Below are 18,016 nucleotides of genomic sequence, written 5' to 3'. Positions count from 1 at the left end.
ACGAAGTATGAGTTGAGATCAGCCCATTATAGAGTTTATTATACATAACAGTCACGGTTATTGAATATGTGTCCATGATTAATTGTGCTGCACTTGCCTAAATGGGATCAATATCTGGTAAGAAGTAGAAGAGACTTCTGGTATCCAGCAATTCACCATGTAGTATAAACAAAACTAATATGTGTACATATTGCTATGTAAGACACCTACCTGTACGGTCATTCTGATTAAAGTCCTCCACTGTTATCTGCACAATGTCATCCAACTCTTGTTCAGACATTATTCACAGCTGAAATAAAAAAGCGAGACAGTAAACATATTTCTTCACAGACATGCTACTAGAGGGCACAACTTACTGTTGTGTCTTTTATTGACTGTTGTACTTAAAATTGGACTCCAAGAGATTTTTGACATAGTTACATTTGCTTCTGATAATGCAATTACTTTCTTTATTCTAAGATATTTATATGGATATCTACCAATAAAATAGAAAGATATTATTCATTTCTGTGTTGTTTATCAATAAACTTAAAGTGTGTGTTTCATTGAACATAATTTCCCTGAGAGCATCAATGTGAAAATTAAATTTAAGCGCCAGAAAGAAAAAAAACAGTATCCAAATAGTTATCGTTTGTTGTTGTTTTTTTTCTTTATGATCCTAATTAATACAGGAACGTGATGGAAAACACTTGACTGTTCTGCTAGTTAACCCATGTTACTGTAACCTTTTATCATATATTCACATAAATTGCTTGCCTAAATCCCATGATAGCATTGTCAGACACAGAGGACATGAACAAAGTGTACCATGGACAAAGAAACCCCAAGATAGTTATGTCACAGCAAGACAGATTATGCAAACAAGTATGACAATGAAAACCATATGTTTTGTCTACTAACACCCTTTTTCTCTAAATATATCAGTCTTGCCTCCGGAACCTCCAGTTGCTTGATGCTCAGACTGCCTGTTCTCAGGAACATACACTCCTTGACCCAAAGATCTAACTGGGTTACGCGCTCTCTTCCATAATTAACAGAAATTAATTTCACATTGGGAGTGCTGTAGTCAGCCTTAATTTCTTAAGCGGAACTCTTGCTTCTTCCAGACCCCTTGTTTATCAGTCTCAGGTGTTTCAGCAGTTACAAAATATTAATTAATGTACTCTTATCTAATGATTTTTATTTTATTGATAAAGAACTTTTCTTTCTTTCTTTTTTCAAATTGGCAGAGAATGTGTACCTTAAAAAATTGGGACAAAATTAAAGTAAACGAAAACAGATTTCTCCTTTTGTCCCAGACAGTCTCTACCCACCTTTTTTGCCACCTTTAACGGTTGGAATAATCAGGTGTCATACCTGGTCCCTGGCCTAACTCGAGCTTGTCACTTCCCAACACACCATTTTCCCTGAAAATGAAACTATCACCTATCACCTTCCGTCCAGAATCCCAAAAATCCACTCACAGATGGAGTCCCTTCGTGGTGGCAAAAAGTTGACAAAGACCTTGGAAAAAGAGTCTGCACACTTCAGCTGTCTTTTTTTGAGTTTAATAGCATTAATAGCATGGACTCACACGCATACGACCCTATGAACAGTCAGTCAGTGAGAGAGCCTAGAGCCCTTAAAGCATACAGTTTATAGTGTTTCTTGAAAAGGGTTTGAACAATCTGTCTTGCTGAGACATAACTATCTTGGGGTTTCTTTGTCCATGATACACTTTGTTCATGTCCTCTCTGTGTCTGACAATGCTATCACGGGATTAGGCAAGAAATGTACGTTTAGGTGAACATACACAAAGGGTCACAGTAACCTGGGTTAACTAGCAGAACAGTTAAGTGACAGAATTAGGGAATCACATTTCCTAATGGGATTACTTTGACATAACGTTTCTGGACAACATTTATGTCATAACTGTAAGGATGCATTCCTAACGAGGCTACAATGACAGTAATTGTGTCTTCATCGGCCTCTCCTTGGATTAATTCATCTATCCGTATATTAACAGACAGAATATCCGACTGGGCAATTTGGTGAGAACGGCGAGAAATGTGCCATGACGGTGATAACTTACTTTGTAATGGGACAAGTCAGCATTTTATTTATGAAATGGGGATATTTATTGTCTCAGCACTGGTAGTATGAGGGGAAGAGTTCCGTGGATGGCCATGTAAAAATCGCATGAAGCTGGATGAGTCGTTAGCTAAGTCGCTAACTTTGTTTTGACAGGCACTCCGATGCGAACGCTAGGCTAACTAGCTAACTGGGCGGAGGACTCACAAATGTATTGGTAAAACCAAACAAAAAAAGAACCCAATTTGCATATTAATGAATCTTGAAGTGATGTATCCCAGTTTAAGTTGTTATTAGTGAATACGAGGGGAAAACCTGTTCCATTTTCTATCAGCTAGCTAGCCTAGGCAGAGACAGATGAGCTAGTGTTGATATGGTGCTAACATTAAAGCTAAAGTCAGGGGTAAGGAGTCGCTGTTTAAGCTAGCGTGGTGATTAGCATGCTAGTGGGGCCTAAAGGCCGTGGAAATGCAATGCAAAAATCGTAAACATTTTTGAAGAAAGGACGATAAAATCCGATTTTGCTTCAGCTTCTGCCTCCCGGTGCTGGCACACAACACATGTACCGTGTAAGATTGGGTTATATTACCGTGTGAATGATGAATTCTCGTGTTGTTTGTAGAGATTTCGATAACGGCGCTGTTCCTCGCGAGAGATGAGCCTCCTCCTCCGCGTGCCGCTCACGTGGATCCGTCCCCGCTCATTCAGTCACCGTTCAGCGGACAGCAGCAGCTCGGAGCCAACTCTCAATGCGTCCAGAACAAGTGATTCATCAGCACACTCCTCCAAAAGCATCAGCTATTTATAACCCGAAAATTGAGCCATTTAGAGAGTCCAGCCTGCCCGCTAGGACGACTACACGGCAGGTGGTGGGACTTAAGGGGACGTTTCTTCTGGTCGACCTACAGGAAAACGGGGGACAAACAAAGGGGAACCTCTGCTCCTCTGATCCGAGCTCATTTCAACTCAAGGTTGGGTGAAGTCCGCGCAGGGATCGAGCCCCTCTCACTCATAACGCGGTTTGATTGTGTATGCTGGCAAATACGAAGTAAGTCCGCGTAATGGTGAAGATGAGGAATAATCTGAATATAAAGGTTAGTGTTGTATATATTCATACTTAGAGTTACGTCTTATTCTGCTGAATAAAAAATACAATAAATGAAAAAGGTGACAGAGAATGAGAAATCAAGGTACAGAAAAGGGTAGAACTTTTTTATTTTTCGTGGGCCATTGCAACATATTTATTATACTATTATTAATTATGTCTTCTTTTATTTACCCCCCGCCCCCCACCACCATTACTTGCTGGATTATCAAGATTATCAGTTGTGATACTGGCCACTGGTTAAGACTAAATATGTTTTCGTCAAGGCCAGTGAATAACTGAGCAGAGAGGTCCAATTCAGCTCTAACATTCATACACCGGTGGCCTGGGCGTTTAAAGAAATTTGGCCTGAGTCTGATTGAATGGTGACACTCCAAACAAGCAGAGCGTAAATGTTTCTCCTACCTTAAATATATAAATTGTTCAGGGCTACACCATAGTCCATCTTTAAAGTCTGCTACACCAGTCCTACATCTTCATAAGCATTGACCAAACTGTTCAGGATTCCCCTTAAAATGCACAATCTAGCATTACAACATTGTGATTTATCTTCTAAGTATTGCTTGAAGAAAAATGGAATACTAAATTGATGGAATATTTGAATCTTACTCGGGGTCTGTAAGGTTTGAATGGTTACAGTGAAGTAATTATACTTCTACAAATGGAAGGAAGTGTGCAGGCACTATTTTATTTTCTTGAATAATGCAATGTATATGTCAACACTTGTCCAATTGATGGATTTTCCTTTTAAATCATGTCAGAACAAACCAAGTTGGTGAAGGATGATTTAAGGAATGCAAGAATCCTCATTCTGTTTTGCTGTTTTTTTTTCTTTTGTTTAGTTTTTTTATTGGCCAAAGGAAGCGTTTTATATAGTTGTTGTTTCCTCTTGTTATTTTCAGCATTTCTTTAGAGATACAGTTCTTGTTACACTTTACACTGAATTTGCTCATAAAAAGCTCAATTTTCTTTAAGCAGTTTGCTTTAAACTTAAAAAAGTAATGTTTTTGATAGAAAAACATTTCCTAACAAACCCTGATTCCCAAAATAAGTGGCAGCGTGTGCTTTTCAAACAATAAATCTTCCTATTTTAATAAATATTAAGTCTTGGCTGATATATATAAAAACAACAAGTCAAGGTTGTTCTTTTATGTTCATATACGTAGTTTTGCCCACATAAACTATTTAGAAGTTGGCAAAACTACATTTTAAATGCATGAAAAAACATTTTCATTATTCATATTTCCAGTTTTCTCCAGGATGTTTTTTTTTTTAAATCCCATGATTTGAATATTTGGTGTTTTAAACCTAAAAATACAAGTAAAATCTCTTAAGGCCTGATTTTCACAGTAAAATCCCACCTTGTTACACAAACGGACATCAGCGGTACTTTGGATCCATGATTCAGATCAAACATCCTCTTGTTTTGAATATTTTTGATGTGTGTGTTTTTTAAACTGTGGGTAGCTGATATCAACGTGCTTGAATGATGGCTGACAGCTTTTTATATTTTGTGTGACGCTTAAGTGACTCCTTCATCTGTTTCATCCCAAGACTTCTGACTTTCTAGAATTTCCGAGGGCTTTAAATAGCCCTGAAAACTCTCATTTTCACACACACACTTCTGGACCTGACCAACAGCTGTAGCTCACCATCAGCTCTGACCTCAGCAGACGATGCTAAGAATCATGTGCTACAACCAGCTCAGTCACAACATAAGGAGGAGCCCAACACAAGGTTAAATGCAAACAGATGACATTTATTCAAAAAAGCAAACAGAAGCAAAAACTGGTTGTTGTTCCAGGGAGTTTGAGAGAGAGTGAGCGCGGGGAAAAAGGCATGGAGAAAAAGGAGAAAGGTTAACACACATACATAAGGCACAATAAAACATGTTTAGAGAGACGGAATCCAGTTCTTTGGCCTGTTGATCTGCAGTGTGTTTCTCTTCAAAGTCAACAGTCCATCCAGAGTCCTTCCTGAGCTGGTGACCCCTGACCTGAGATCGATGAAGGGTCTTAAGTTGTCTTTCAACTAGCTTCAGGGCTGTTATGTGACTTCACTGATAAATAGGTGATTACTGTTCCAGGATCATTGCATCTTGAAATGCCTCAATCCATCTACAGACACAAAGACAAAAAACGCGCTGAAACAATGTGACACAACCATAACATGATCTAAATGTACCATTTTTTATTCTCAGCAGACACATATTATCAACAATCTCTCCATTTTGCTGTTTTTCATTGTTAGTGAAGGAGGGTTTGAAAACTGAGTGAGTATATTTGGCTGCACTGTAACAGACACTAAGCTTCTTTTTTGTTGCATTTCTGTCAAAGGAGCAGTTCAACCTCTGTTGTAATGTATTATTAAAATGTATCAGCTGTTACCAGGGTGATTCAACTCAGACTAAAACCTTTAGGATCAACGAGAGGTCACATACCTCTGTGTGGTGATGATGTCGTCAGCTTTAAAGATGTAAAACAGCTTCTCTTTGTGGTACAGTGTGAACTGCAGCGTCTGAGCCGGTCTGTTGTTCTCCTTCCTCAGGAAAAAAACCCAGCAGCAGCTGGCTCTCCAATGCCGCGACATCCTTCAGGGAGAAGTAAATGGTCAACCAAAAAAGGCAGAAAAGCCATTAAGACTTTAGATAGACAGCAAATTAAACATCATCAGTACCTTGCTGCCAGCAAAGGTGTACAGGACTTTATTCTTGATGACAAACCACTGCTTCTTGTTGCCCTTCGACCTGTTTAAGTGGCCGCTCACAGAAAAGTTCTGTGCTGGCAGAAACCTGGAAAATCAGTACAAATCTCCAAACATCATTGCTACATCAGCATGAACAGAAGAAAACAAAACAAACATTACTATTCTCACCTTTTTTAGTGCAGCAGGAATCTCTTTCTGTGTTTTAGTGAAGGAGAAAGCTCCAGATTTAATAGGAGAGATCAACGTTGAGGCACATCGGTCACCTAACAGAAAGGAAATCCATCAGAATCCATCGGAGCCCAATAACTGCTGCTGAGGATTCAAAAAATCTTTATGATAAGATTAGTGTGTAATAAATGGAATATGAACATACACAACATCAGCACAGCTTACACCTGGTCACTGTATTATAAAGCTAATATTCCACATTACAGCGAAAAATACATTTGGGAAATATAGTTCCAAATGATGGAGCTTAATGGTACAGAGGCATTAGATAAATCAGACTTCAGGATCAATACTTGACTTAAGTTGGATTCTGCGGGACTAAATTCCCTGTTTACTTACCGTTCTCCTGGAGCTTGGCAAAACAATGATCACACACGTGCTGGCTGGTTCTTCAAGTACTCCAGGTAGTACTTATTAGCAGATCATGCTTTATAGACTCCCTGCCACACACACGTGAGTCAGAGGAGGATGAAACATGTGATATCTCATACTGTGCAGGAGTTGAGGTCAGAGACCTTTCCAAGTAAGTGTGAACTCACAGGTGCAGATCATGCACATGGGGGCCCTCAGGTCTGGGATCCAGATGGGAGCATGTCAACAACACCCTCAGCCTGATGGCAGAGAGAGAAGAGTCAAGGTGGAGGGAGATTTACACCGCACCGACAGATTAAAGTAGACAAGATACAGAAACGTTTTGCCTGCTAATTTAGCATGTTGATGATAATTCACGGGTTATAATTTAAAGCTGTAAACATTTACTATGTTTCAACACTTTATTTGGCCGCGGTTCACCAAACTCCAAACAAATTCCTTAAGTTTAAAGTTGACGGTGATTTTTTTTATAACTAAATTCAACCCGTTTGGGATGAAGATTGAAATCTAATAAGAAAGTTTTGGACTCTGGAAGCAAGTCAGTGGGGGGTCCTATTGGACTAAACACAACGTTAATGTCTCGCGAGAGCACGGCCTTGAAAATCTCATTGTTAGTGTAAAAAACAAAAACAAAAACAAACAACTCACCAAAGAAGGAGTGCTTCTTGTCTTCGTAGTATTTGTTCCCATATTTATCGACACCGATCAGAGTCCCTGTCTTCACATCACCCTGAAACCAGAATTAGAGACGTGACCACATTTGTTTATTTACAGGTTAACTTTGACTCACTCCCGGTGAGGCAGTTTTGTGTCACTGACGGCTCATTTGTGAGCCGAATTCCTTCCTGAGTCCAAAACCTCTTTGTTTCACTTCGATCTTCATCCTAAACGTGTTACATTTATAAAAGTCATCGTCAGATTTAAATTTAAGGAATTTTGAATGGAGTTTGGTTAAACGTTGCCGCGAAAGTGTTCAAACATAGTAATAATTGTTTACATCTTTAAATTATAACCTCATAGAGATCTGAATAGTGTTTGTAGCTGGATTAGCATCAACATACTAAGTTAGCGCTCTCTCTCTCTCTCTCTCTCTCGTCATGTCAAAATTTTCATTTAGACTATTTTTTATTTTTTGGCACAAAACGAACAAACAAACGCACTTTGTTGAACTGACCAGAATAACTGCAGGAGGAACCCTCGGACTCCGCCGTGACCTCCTAGCTGTCCCAAAGCTCTTCGAGCAATGTTCAAACACTCCGCCATTTTGAGACGGAAGACTAACGGAGACGGACGGCGCAGAGTCCTAAAGCGGTCCGGGCGGAAAACACACAACGCTTCATATCCGTTTCTACATTTAATCCCCAGTTTGGATGCAAATAACCTCAGTTATAAATGTGTTAAATATTGCAAAAACGACGGCGAATATTGATACTGCTCTTTATAATAATAACAATAATAATAATGGTCTAAATCAGAAGAAAATCCATAGTAATCAATCAATGACAAAAATCTACACCAGAGACCCGAACTAGTTTATATAGTTTATAGGAAAGGACGTGTCTGTATTTATGTACATCTATTTCTATTTTCTTTGTTCCCATATTCATCGATCAGAGTCCCTGTCTTCACATCACCCTGAAATCAGAATTAGAGACGTGACTGTGTTGTTCATCATTAAATGAAGAAACATCTTCTTGTGAACATGAGCTTGCGCTCGAACTTTATTATCCTCTAGTTACTTCTTCATCATGTTCCTGTTTTACTAAACGCACCACACTCCCTAATACATAGCTCCCTTTGCTGGTCACCTATGTTATTACACCTGACTCACTTACTATTAGCACAGTGACCACATTTGTTTATCTACAGTTTAACTCTGTCTCACTCCCGGTGAGGCAGTTTTGTGTCACTGACGGCTGAAAATTTAGAAATATAACATTTTCCAGTATAATAGAATTTGTTTGTGGAACCCTGATAATAATATTTCGACGTTTCAATCCTCCAATCTTATTGAATAGGGTGTTTGGGATATAGTACCAAAATAAGTTGATATGTTTTATCCAATTAATTGTTTGTAAAAGTTTCATTGAGGCGGTCAAAATCAATAACTTCAAGGCATCCATCCTTAATTTCTTTAACGATATTTAACGTTGATTAATTTGGTTAATAGATTTTATTAGTTTATATTATTTATATTATTATTATATGTATATATATATATATATATATATATATATATATATATATATATATATATATATATATATATACACTATATATTACTACCACTTTTGTGAGAAACACAAGCGACCAAGAAAAAAAAAATATTATCAAGCATACAACTCAGTTTTGGCCACAATGATTTTGATTTCCTAACCACAGGGTTTTGAGGCGTTAAGCTGAGGTAACGACTTCCCGTTGTGTCCAAAGGTGAAAACCTCCAATACATAAGATAAGATACATAGAAATGTATCTTAAATAACTGACTCCAAACAGTGTCAGTTTAACCAGTTTGACAAATCTTCACAGGATTTGATGCTGAGGTCTTTCCTAATGAAGTAAGTTAGACAACCGAGTTGTCATGACATGATCACCAAGGAAACACACAAGCGGAGTAAGGCAGAATCTCAAATCAAAGTCTGTTTATTCAGGCATGAGTCCAGTCAGAAATCAAATAGGGGAAAAGGTACCGAATCAGCAGGTAGGAATCAAGGTCACAAAGAGCAACACAGTCACAATTACAAAGGCCCATGAAGAAAAGAAGGCTGGAAACAACTGACACTATGGACGAGATGATCTGGCACAGAAGGCAAGGAGAGCACAGCTTATATCCAATGGGGAGGGGGAGATAAAAGGACACAGGTGAGGCACATTAGGGCAGGGCCAGATAAGCATACAAGAGGGAAGACAGGACGTAACAGGAGAACCACCAGAGCAGAATTGAGCTGTGTTGTAATGAAGTGTTCTCACTCAGTCTTAATATCCTTACAGCACCTGTAGTCCACACAAAGCTTGGGAGTCTGAGAGGTGAGTATGTAAGTGTGAAGGAGACAGAGACCAGAGTCCAGGCCTTCCTGGGTGTCCCATTTGCCAAGCCACCCCTTGGCCCGGAGCTGAGACTGGCTGCACCTCAGCCTGTAGAGGGATGGGAAGGAGTAAGAGATGCCACCAAGCAGCCGCCCATGTAGGACAGACGTCAAGAATCGTAGTTACTCAAAACACATGTGGGAATGTCGTCTAATATTTTGAAAAAAATGTCCTTTTCAGGTGTGTTCAAAATAAAGCCGTAAATGAAGAGCTACTGGAAAATTTGCTGAGCATTGTTGTAGATCTTCCAGACGTTTCAGAAGACTGTCTTTACCTCAACATCTACACCCCTGCAAACAGAGCTCGTGATGCCAAGCTCCCAGTAAGAAGACTGTTGCTGCTTAGTTAATAGAAATGTTTTCCTGGAGACGTTGGCTGGATTGCGCTGTTTTTTTTTTTTTTATGAATAACGATGCCTACATTCAGAGCACAACAGTGGTAGTCCCCCCCCACCCCAAAAAAAAAAAAAATATATATATATATATATGGTTTTGTTTACCTTCAGTTGCAGTTTTACATTTAGCTGGATTGAAATACGTTTGTGTTGAGGGGCTACACTAAAATTGTAATTATCCTCTCATGGAATTACCAGGTCATGGTCTGGATCCATGGTGGAGGGTTCACTTTGGGATCTGCCTCCATGTATGATGGTTCTGCCCTGGCTGCTTACCAGGATGTGGTGGTGGTTCTGATTCAGTACAGATTGGGATTTCTGGGCTTTCTGAGGTAAATATGCCTACTGAGCACAAAACATACAATCATCAATTTTGACCTGATCTGTACTACGTATGAGCAAAATTTCAAAAATGGTTCAGGGTCATACTATAATATTATCAATCCAGCACATCAGATGAGCACCTTCCTGGGAACTTTGGATTGTTGGACCAAGTAGAAGCTCTGAGGTGGATCCAGCAGCACATTCACAACTTTGGTGGAAACCCAGATTTAGTTACGATATTTGGGGAGTCTGCTGGTGGAGTGAGTGTATCCCTCCTGGTAAGGATAAATCTAGAGGTAGCTTTTAATACAGTTCAGGATTTGTTTGGTTTAGTTTTATGTTTAGATATTTTCTACTGTCCACACATCATGGTTTGTTTGTTTTTTTAATCATTAGCTCCTCTCACCATTGTCTGATGGCTTGATTCACCATGCGATTGCTGAAAGTGGCACTTCTGCAATGGATTCACTGGTAGTAAATGATTCTCTACCAATGACACAGGTCAGTTATCAATGTGCTTTTGTGTGTGTGTGCGTGTAAACGCTCTTCAGTGTAAACACTGAGAATACCATTATATGTTTAATTGTTGTGATTATCCCTTAATTTTCTATCTTCAGGTGATAGCAAATGTATCTGGCTGTAACCTGGAAAGCACAGAGAAGATTGCCCATTGCATGAAACATCTTGATATGGATACTGTTTTAAAGATTGTGGCTGTGAGTATTATGTTTGTGTGTGTATATATATATACACACAGCTGATTTAAACTGACTTGAAAGATGTTGTTTAACATGACCATGCAATGTTTCTTGTATTTAATGTCTGTGAAATGTTGGTTTTTGTGTTTTCATGTCTTTTCTTTTGACAACTTTTTTTTCTCTCTGAAGGATCCAAACTTGAGAACTGTTGTAAATACTGATGGACACTTCCTCAGGAAACCTGTGGATGAACTCTTCCATACACATGAGGTTAACACTATACCATTCATGACCGGTGTTAACAATGATGAAGGAGGCTGGTTACTTAACAATGTAAGTGTAAAATGCTTAAGTGTTCCTCAAACTTGTGTGGCTGAAGAACTTTCTAATTTCTAGATCCACCCATGAAACATAAATTAGTTGTTGTGTTGTGCTTCTGTGTGTGTCTGAAATGTTAATAAGATTTTCCTCTTGTCTCAGTACTTGGCTCCACCAAACTGGACTGAAGGGATGGATAAGGAGCAGGTTTTGAACATGCTGTCCATGTTCTATAATGATGTAAGACGGACACAGAGGGCTTATAGAAAAGACAATGCATAAAACAAATGTTGAGAATTTATGAAAACATAGTTTTAATGTCAAAAAATAAATCTAATGATGCTTTATTAAGCTGCCATCTGGTATAAAAGTGATGGCTGGTGATTTATGCATAATTCACTATAGTGCACTGACATTGCAACTTTGCACTTCCTTCTCATGCTCAAGCTTCTCTCACAAATGTGTAACTTATTTTCTCAAGCCCATCGCCAGAAAACTAATTGAAGATGAATATCTTGGCTCCAGTGACGACCGTGTGGAAGTTAGAAATGGGTGGACTGAATTTCTGGGAGATTTGTTATTTACCATTCCAGCCATTAAGGCAGCTAATGCCCACAGAGGTATTTCATAATACAGAATTATGCAAAGATATTTTAATGAGTCTTTATTTAATATTATTGTCCCACATTTTCATTAATACATCACACATTGGTCTGTTACCAGATGCAGGGGCCCCTGTGTATCTATATGAGTATCAGCATCCTCCCTCATTTTTGCTGGCAAAACGGCCAAGCTTTGTTCAGAGTGACCACGGAGATGAAATCTTTACAGTATTTGGTTTATGTTTTACAAATGACCAAATCATATTAAAAGGTAAGTGAAAGATAAAAGAACTATCAATACCAGATATGTAAGTAGTTTTTGGGCTTCCTGTGAGTGTGCTAATCCAGGATTTATTTATTATTTTCCTACCTGACTATCATCATTGTAGAAGAATGCACTGAAGAGGAGAAGCTCTTAAGCAAAACTATGATGAGCTATTGGGGCAACTTTGCCCGCACAGGGTAGGAATTACCCCTCAGTGTATAGAAAGCAATGAAACTAGTGAGACACTCTTCTTAAAAACTATTTGTTTATGTGTGTTTGTTTACCTGTGCATGTGAGCAGGTCTCCTAACGGGGATGGCCTTGTCCACTGGCCAAAATATGGAGCTGAAGAAAGCTACCTGAAAATTGGTTTGAAGGAGAGCGTACCCAGTCAGTACCTGAAGAAGCAACGGTTTGTCTTTTTTACTCAGACCCTCCCAGAAAAGCTCCAACAACACAAGGAGAAAATGGAGCACAGCGAGCTGTAGTAAAGTCAGCTCATCAATCTTTTTATTAATTTCATCACGAGCTTTAAAACAAATCTTTTGGGGAGCAATCTTAAGCTACATTGTGTAATAAAATCCAATTGTAGCAATATAAGTTATAGTAGGTGATGGTTTAGCGCATTTCATATGCTATGTACAAACTACAGAAAAACAAGTATGACAAAGAAGGGTTCAGTTTTTAGTTTTTATTACTGAGAAGAGCGCTTAAGCTGAAAAGCTCCCTGAAGTCCAATGTGAGCAGTTCAATAGGTCAAACAAAAGTTTTTTTGTTTTTTTTCTTTCTTCACAAAATCAGGTGTATGGCATTGAAAATAATACAAAGCAACACTTTTCAAAGGTTAATCATTTAAATGGCTGTGTACAGAGGGCTTACAGAAAGCAATGTATGAAACAAATGAGCTTAAAATTTGAAGAAATTGATACAATGATGCTTTAGAAGTCTTTTGTATTTATTTTTTCTATTGTTGTTTTTTACATTTTAATAAAGCTGCAGTCTGATATAAAAGTGCTGGCCAGTGGGTTATGAATGATTCATTATATTGCCTGGAAAGTGCACTTGGAGTAGGAAAGCTACTGGGCGGTGGAACTGGACCTGTTGATTGGCCAGTGTGTAGTGCAAGGTTTGCTGGGTAGCAGTCTCAATGTGGGCTGTGTCTTCTGCGATGCCTCCCTCTGGTTTGGAGGACAAGAATTTTAGTCAGTTGTGCACTTGTATACAATGGAAGTAGGCCAGGAATATGGTCCAACTGATTTCAGCATACAATAAGGACGATTAAGGACGAAATAAGGACGAGGTCTCTAAGACACAGACACCACACGTAATCATGCAAAGAGCTTCTTATGAAAAGAGAGAAAAAAAAAAAAAAGGCGAATTCCCAGGCCATCTGTTGGTTGATGGCATGTTTATACTTCATCCAACGCCTAAATACACAACATGGACTCTCCATTTAGCCATCCAAATACACTCATGGTCTTGCTGCCAAACACAAACTCAGTCTAAACACCCGCTATCACACCAGCAGTCTGAAACTCCCACAGGAGTGCGTCGCACCACCCTCCACAGCTGCACAACACCCAAAACACATCCAGACACAATGTCAGCAGTCAAAGACAGCACAGAGCTCAGTGACAGTGGGATCAACAACACAAAATAAATAAAATGACACCATCTCTTGTAAGACATCAAAATGTGCAACAATAAACACCATTTTAGGTAGACAGGGCTGAAAGAATTTTAAACCTGTTCTGATGATAAACCACACAGCAGCTGACATTGCTAAGGAAGGAGGACTGACTCATTTTTGGACTATAAAAAAAAAAAAAAAGTCAATCGTGCTGTAAATTACTGAAAACATGCAACTGTAATCTGTTATGTACATTCAACCTATTTTTCTTCACTAAAGAAAAATTATATATACCCACACCATAAAATGTACTAATTTACAGGACATATATGAACCAATACTAATTCAAAACAAAGCTGGTGCGGGGTCGCGAAGACGCACGTTATACAACAGCACACCCATGTGGCAGTAAAGGCAAACTACATGGGAAAACATTTGCTGTTATTAAAGATACTAAAATGCTGGATATGGGGTTTGGCTTAAACTCATATGTTAACTGTTAAGCCCACCATATAAACAAAGTCACAAAGACATGACACACACTCTTTTGAAGAACACATGGTACTATCTAGCTAATGCTGACTAGCATCATTTTACGTTTATAACCCACCATTGAAGTGGGGCCTGAAGGCTGTGGAAATGCAATGCAAAAATCGTAAACATTTTTGAAGAAAGGACGATAAAATCCGATTTTGCTTCGGCTTCTGCCTCCCGGTGCTGGCACACAACACATGTACCGTGTGAGATTGGGTTGTTGCTGTAAGAGTTGTCTTAGAGTCACATGCAGAGCAAACACCGCACCTACAAGCAATTGTAATTTTGAGACCCATTTAAAAATTTTTAAATACAATTAAATTATGGAAACATAAATGTATGCCATAAACTGCATTATACCTAATTTGGTGGTATGAAATCAAAATGATCCCAAACTTTAGAATGTCGCTTATTGGTGGTACTCGCCATGAAACTTGCCAAAATACTCTCACTCTCCAAACCTCTATCTCCTCACAACCCCACTTTGAAGCATACTGATGCATCTTATATAGCTGATATGGCACCAAACCCGTCTAGCTGTCATTGGCTCAGAATGCATTGAAATGCCATGAGTCAATGACAGCCAATGAAAAGCTTCGAAACATTTTGAAGCGATGAAGCGAAACAGGAGACACTGGTGTTTTGGTACAAGCTCCGACACAGCGTTTCGAATCGCTCCGCTTCAGGAAGGGTGACACAAGCTCCAAAGCCTCGGTATCATTTTCTCATCACTATTATTAGTGTAAGAACAAAGAAGCAAACAACTCGTGCTTCTTGTCTTCGTAGTATTTGTTCTGATTTACTGCTGAGTCGTGCGTAGTTGCTAAGTTACCATGCATACTTAAGGAAGAAACACAAATAGAAACACAGCTGGGTGTACGGAAAGCGAAATGGAAAAAGCCAGTTCATGGTTGGAGCGCCTGCGAATGAAACATTTCTGCTCGGCTCATTGGAAACACCCACCGGATAGTGTCCGTATGTTTCATAATTCACGAACTCGTTGAACACAAGTTTACCATTTTAAGAACATACATTCACATGACAAACGCTCATCCTGGCCTCCCGAATGTATCAACTTTGCGCCCTTTGGGAGCCTACACATTATCTGTTATGTCTTGCACGACATGCCCATAAAATAGGCCATAGGTCTACATAAATATTGATCGATCAACCAGTTAAACTGTAGCATATACACAAGAAAAATGCTTGTGTAAACAAAGCATGGTATTTATTTACTCCTAAAAATTATAAACAAGTCAACAGGCGTGGACTCGGAGCTAAGAAGAAGAGGTCACGTGGGATGCTGGAGCCAATCGCAGCCCACTCTGGGTGACACGTCATCACGGTTAGGTCAGGTGACGTAAATGTGAAATGGTGAAGTAGCGCAAATGTACGCTGCAACTCGAGCAGCGCTGTGGCGCAGCGGTAATGCACCGTCACAACCTTTTTAAAAACATTTGTATAGAAAATTTCTCAACCCTTTATTTTCTTATTCTTCTTTCTTTTCCTTTCTGATCACTGGAGTGATGCTGACTGGACATTTTCCTACCGACAACAGGCTAGCATAGCAACAGTAACCAATGGGGGCGGGGCTTAGCGAAGGATCGGTGGCCAACCATTTGTTGTGGGGGGGTGGTTACAATTAGGAAGAAGATTAGGAAGAAAATTAGGAAACAAGAAAACAAGTTAATATACATAATCACTAAAATAGTTCATTTCAGTAGGTGACTTGTTCGCTTTACTGGTCTAGTCTGTGGACGCGTCCTGTCTCCGGTCTGGTCTCGGTCCGTTCCTGGAGGGGTGCCGTCACCGGTCTGGTGTGGTTCGGCCTAGGTCCTGGGGGGGGCGCCGTATCTGCATTAGCCCAGTCCAATACTCGCAACCACCTAACTCCGTAGACACGTTCAGGTGCCCACACCGGGAATGGACCTCTACATACATACACATTACATACATATTCATATTCAACATTACATACATTTATGGTTACATTAACTCATACAATCACATTACATTTACATCATGTATACATATTAACATTATCATCACTACCCCCGGGGTTACATTACATTATACATTACATACCCTAGCCGGGAATCGAACCCCTCCCACCTAGGTGCGGGGCGGCAGCATTACCGCTGCTCCACAGCGCTGGTGGAGTTGCAGCGTACATTTGCGCTACTTCACCATTTCACATTTACGTCACCTGACCTAACCGTGATGACGTGTCACCCAGAGTGGGCTGCGATTGGATCCAGCATCCCACGTGACCTCTTCTTCTTAGCTCCGAGTCCACGCCTGTTGACTTGTTTATAATTTTTAGGAGTAAATAAATACCATGCTTTGTTTACACAAGCATTTTTCTTGTGTATATGCTACAGTTTAACTGGTTGATCGATCAATATTTATGTAGACCTATGGCCTATTTTATGGGCATGTCGTGCAAGACATAACAGATAATGTGTAGGCTCCCAAAGGGCGCAAAGTTGATACATTCGGGAGGCCAGGATGAGCGTTTGTCATGTGAATGTATGTTCTTAAAATGGTAAACTTGTGTTCAACGAGTTCGTGAATTATGAAACATACGGACACTATCCGGTGGGTGTTTCCAATGAGCAGAAATGTTTCATTCGCAGGCGCTCCGCCCGTTTCCAAATGAACTGTAAGCAATAGTAACGTTATACGTCAAAAATAATGTCATCAGTTCGTCAGCCGAGCATGCTAACCAGTTAGGTAACCAGTTAGCTAGCAGTCCATTTCGAAGCGACTAACTAGTGTAAGTGATCCGGCAGTGAGGTTTGCTTAACGTAGGCTACTGTCGCACAGCTATGTTAGCTGGCATCCATTTACACAAAGATTGACAATGAATGGCCGAACAAATGCATTCTGAATTTATTTTTTATATAATAAATAACACACCAGTAACCTACACATTGGATTTTTCAATTTCGCTTTCCGTACATCCAGCTGTGTTTCTATTTGTGGTTCTTCTTACGCACGGTAACTTAGCAACTACGCACGACTCAGCAGTAAACCAGCGTAAAGGGGAACAGGAATTTGGAGGGAACCAAATCGGTTGACACACCGGCTCATTTGTGAGCCGAATTCCTTCCTGAGTCCAAAACCTCTTTGTTTCACTTCGATCTTCATCCTAAACGTGTTACATTTATAAAAGTCACCGTCAGGTTTAAATTTAAGGAATTTTGAATGGAGTTTGGTTAAACGTTGCCGCGAAAGTGTTCAAACATATTAATAATTGTTTACATCTTTAAATTATAACCTCATAGAGATCCGAATAGTTTTTGTAGCTGGATTAGCATCAACATGCTAAGTTAGCTCTCTCTCTCGTCGTGTCTAATTTTTCATTTAGACTATTTTTTATTTTTTGGCACAAAACGAACAAACAAACGCACTTTGTTGAACTGACCAGAATAACTGCAGGAGGAACCCTCGGACTCCGCCGTGACCTCCTAGCTGTCCCAAAGCTCTTCGAGCAATGTTCAAACACTCCGCCATTTTGAGACGGAAGACTAACGGAGACGGACGGCGCAGAGTCCTAAAGCGGTCCGGGCGGAAAACACACAACGCTTTATATCCTTTTCTACATTTAATCCCCAGTTTGGATGCAAATAACCTCAGTTATAAATGTGTTAAATATTGCAAAAACGACGGCGAATATTGCTA

At 39.6% G+C, this 18,016-nt stretch overlaps 2 protein-coding genes and 1 long non-coding RNA gene across 4 annotated transcripts in view; 1 reads left to right on the top strand and 2 right to left on the bottom strand.

Moving 5' to 3' along the window:
* The window catches only part of banp (BTG3 associated nuclear protein), a 33,460-nt gene extending 30,651 nt beyond the window's left edge, over positions 1–2,809 (bottom strand). Inside the window, exons 1-2 of the mRNA XM_029523519.1 lie at positions 2,660–2,809; positions 211–289 (exon numbers count right to left, since the gene is read on the bottom strand). Of these exons, the coding sequence (XP_029379379.1) occupies positions 211–280 (70 nt within the window). The 5' untranslated portion in view covers positions 281–289; positions 2,660–2,809. The remainder of the gene's footprint in view (positions 1–210; positions 290–2,659) is intronic.
* A 2,110-nt stretch (positions 2,810–4,919) lies between these two features.
* On the bottom strand, positions 4,920–8,025 carry LOC115056796 (uncharacterized). Of its 2 annotated transcripts, XR_003841822.1 has the most exons (7): positions 7,656–8,022; positions 6,649–6,720; positions 6,449–6,549; positions 6,050–6,144; positions 5,852–5,966; positions 5,616–5,765; positions 4,920–5,292 (listed from the first exon to the last, which is right to left on the bottom strand). It is a non-coding gene; the product is annotated as an uncharacterized LOC115056796 (long non-coding RNA). The 2 variants fall into 2 exon arrangements; XR_003841821.1 differs by having other exon boundaries at positions 6,449–6,720; positions 7,656–8,025.
* A 1,042-nt stretch (positions 8,026–9,067) lies between these two features.
* LOC115056157 (liver carboxylesterase 2-like) lies at positions 9,068–13,169 on the top strand. Its single transcript, XM_029522418.1, has 13 exons — positions 9,068–9,095; positions 9,473–9,665; positions 9,749–9,890; positions 10,161–10,294; positions 10,411–10,564; positions 10,683–10,787; positions 10,904–11,002; positions 11,174–11,317; positions 11,465–11,542; positions 11,784–11,922; positions 12,026–12,175; positions 12,294–12,366; positions 12,470–13,169. The coding sequence occupies exons 1-13, from the start codon at positions 9,068–9,070 to the stop codon at positions 12,654–12,656; spliced, it is 1,626 nt and encodes a 541-aa protein (XP_029378278.1). The 3' UTR covers positions 12,657–13,169.
* The last annotated feature ends 4,847 nt before the right edge of the window (positions 13,170–18,016 follow it).

The sequence above is a fragment of the Echeneis naucrates genome, chromosome 16 (genome assembly GCF_900963305.1).
Source record: "Echeneis naucrates chromosome 16, fEcheNa1.1, whole genome shotgun sequence".
Classification (NCBI taxonomy): Eukaryota; Metazoa; Chordata; class Actinopteri; order Carangiformes; family Echeneidae; genus Echeneis; species Echeneis naucrates.
This window is presented reverse-complemented; position numbering and strand designations above follow the sequence as displayed.

Bases quoted from the DNA above. Each gene is read 5' to 3' on its own strand.
- LOC115056157 (XM_029522418.1), top strand. From the start codon at position 9,068: ATGATCACCAAGGAAACACACAAGCGGA. The intron at 9,891-10,160 runs GTAAGAAGACTG...TGGAATTACCAG, and splicing joins CTCGTGATGCCAAGCTCCCA to GTCATGGTCTGGATCCATGG. The intron at 11,318-11,464 runs GTAAGTGTAAAA...CTCTTGTCTCAG, and splicing joins GAGGCTGGTTACTTAACAAT to TACTTGGCTCCACCAAACTG.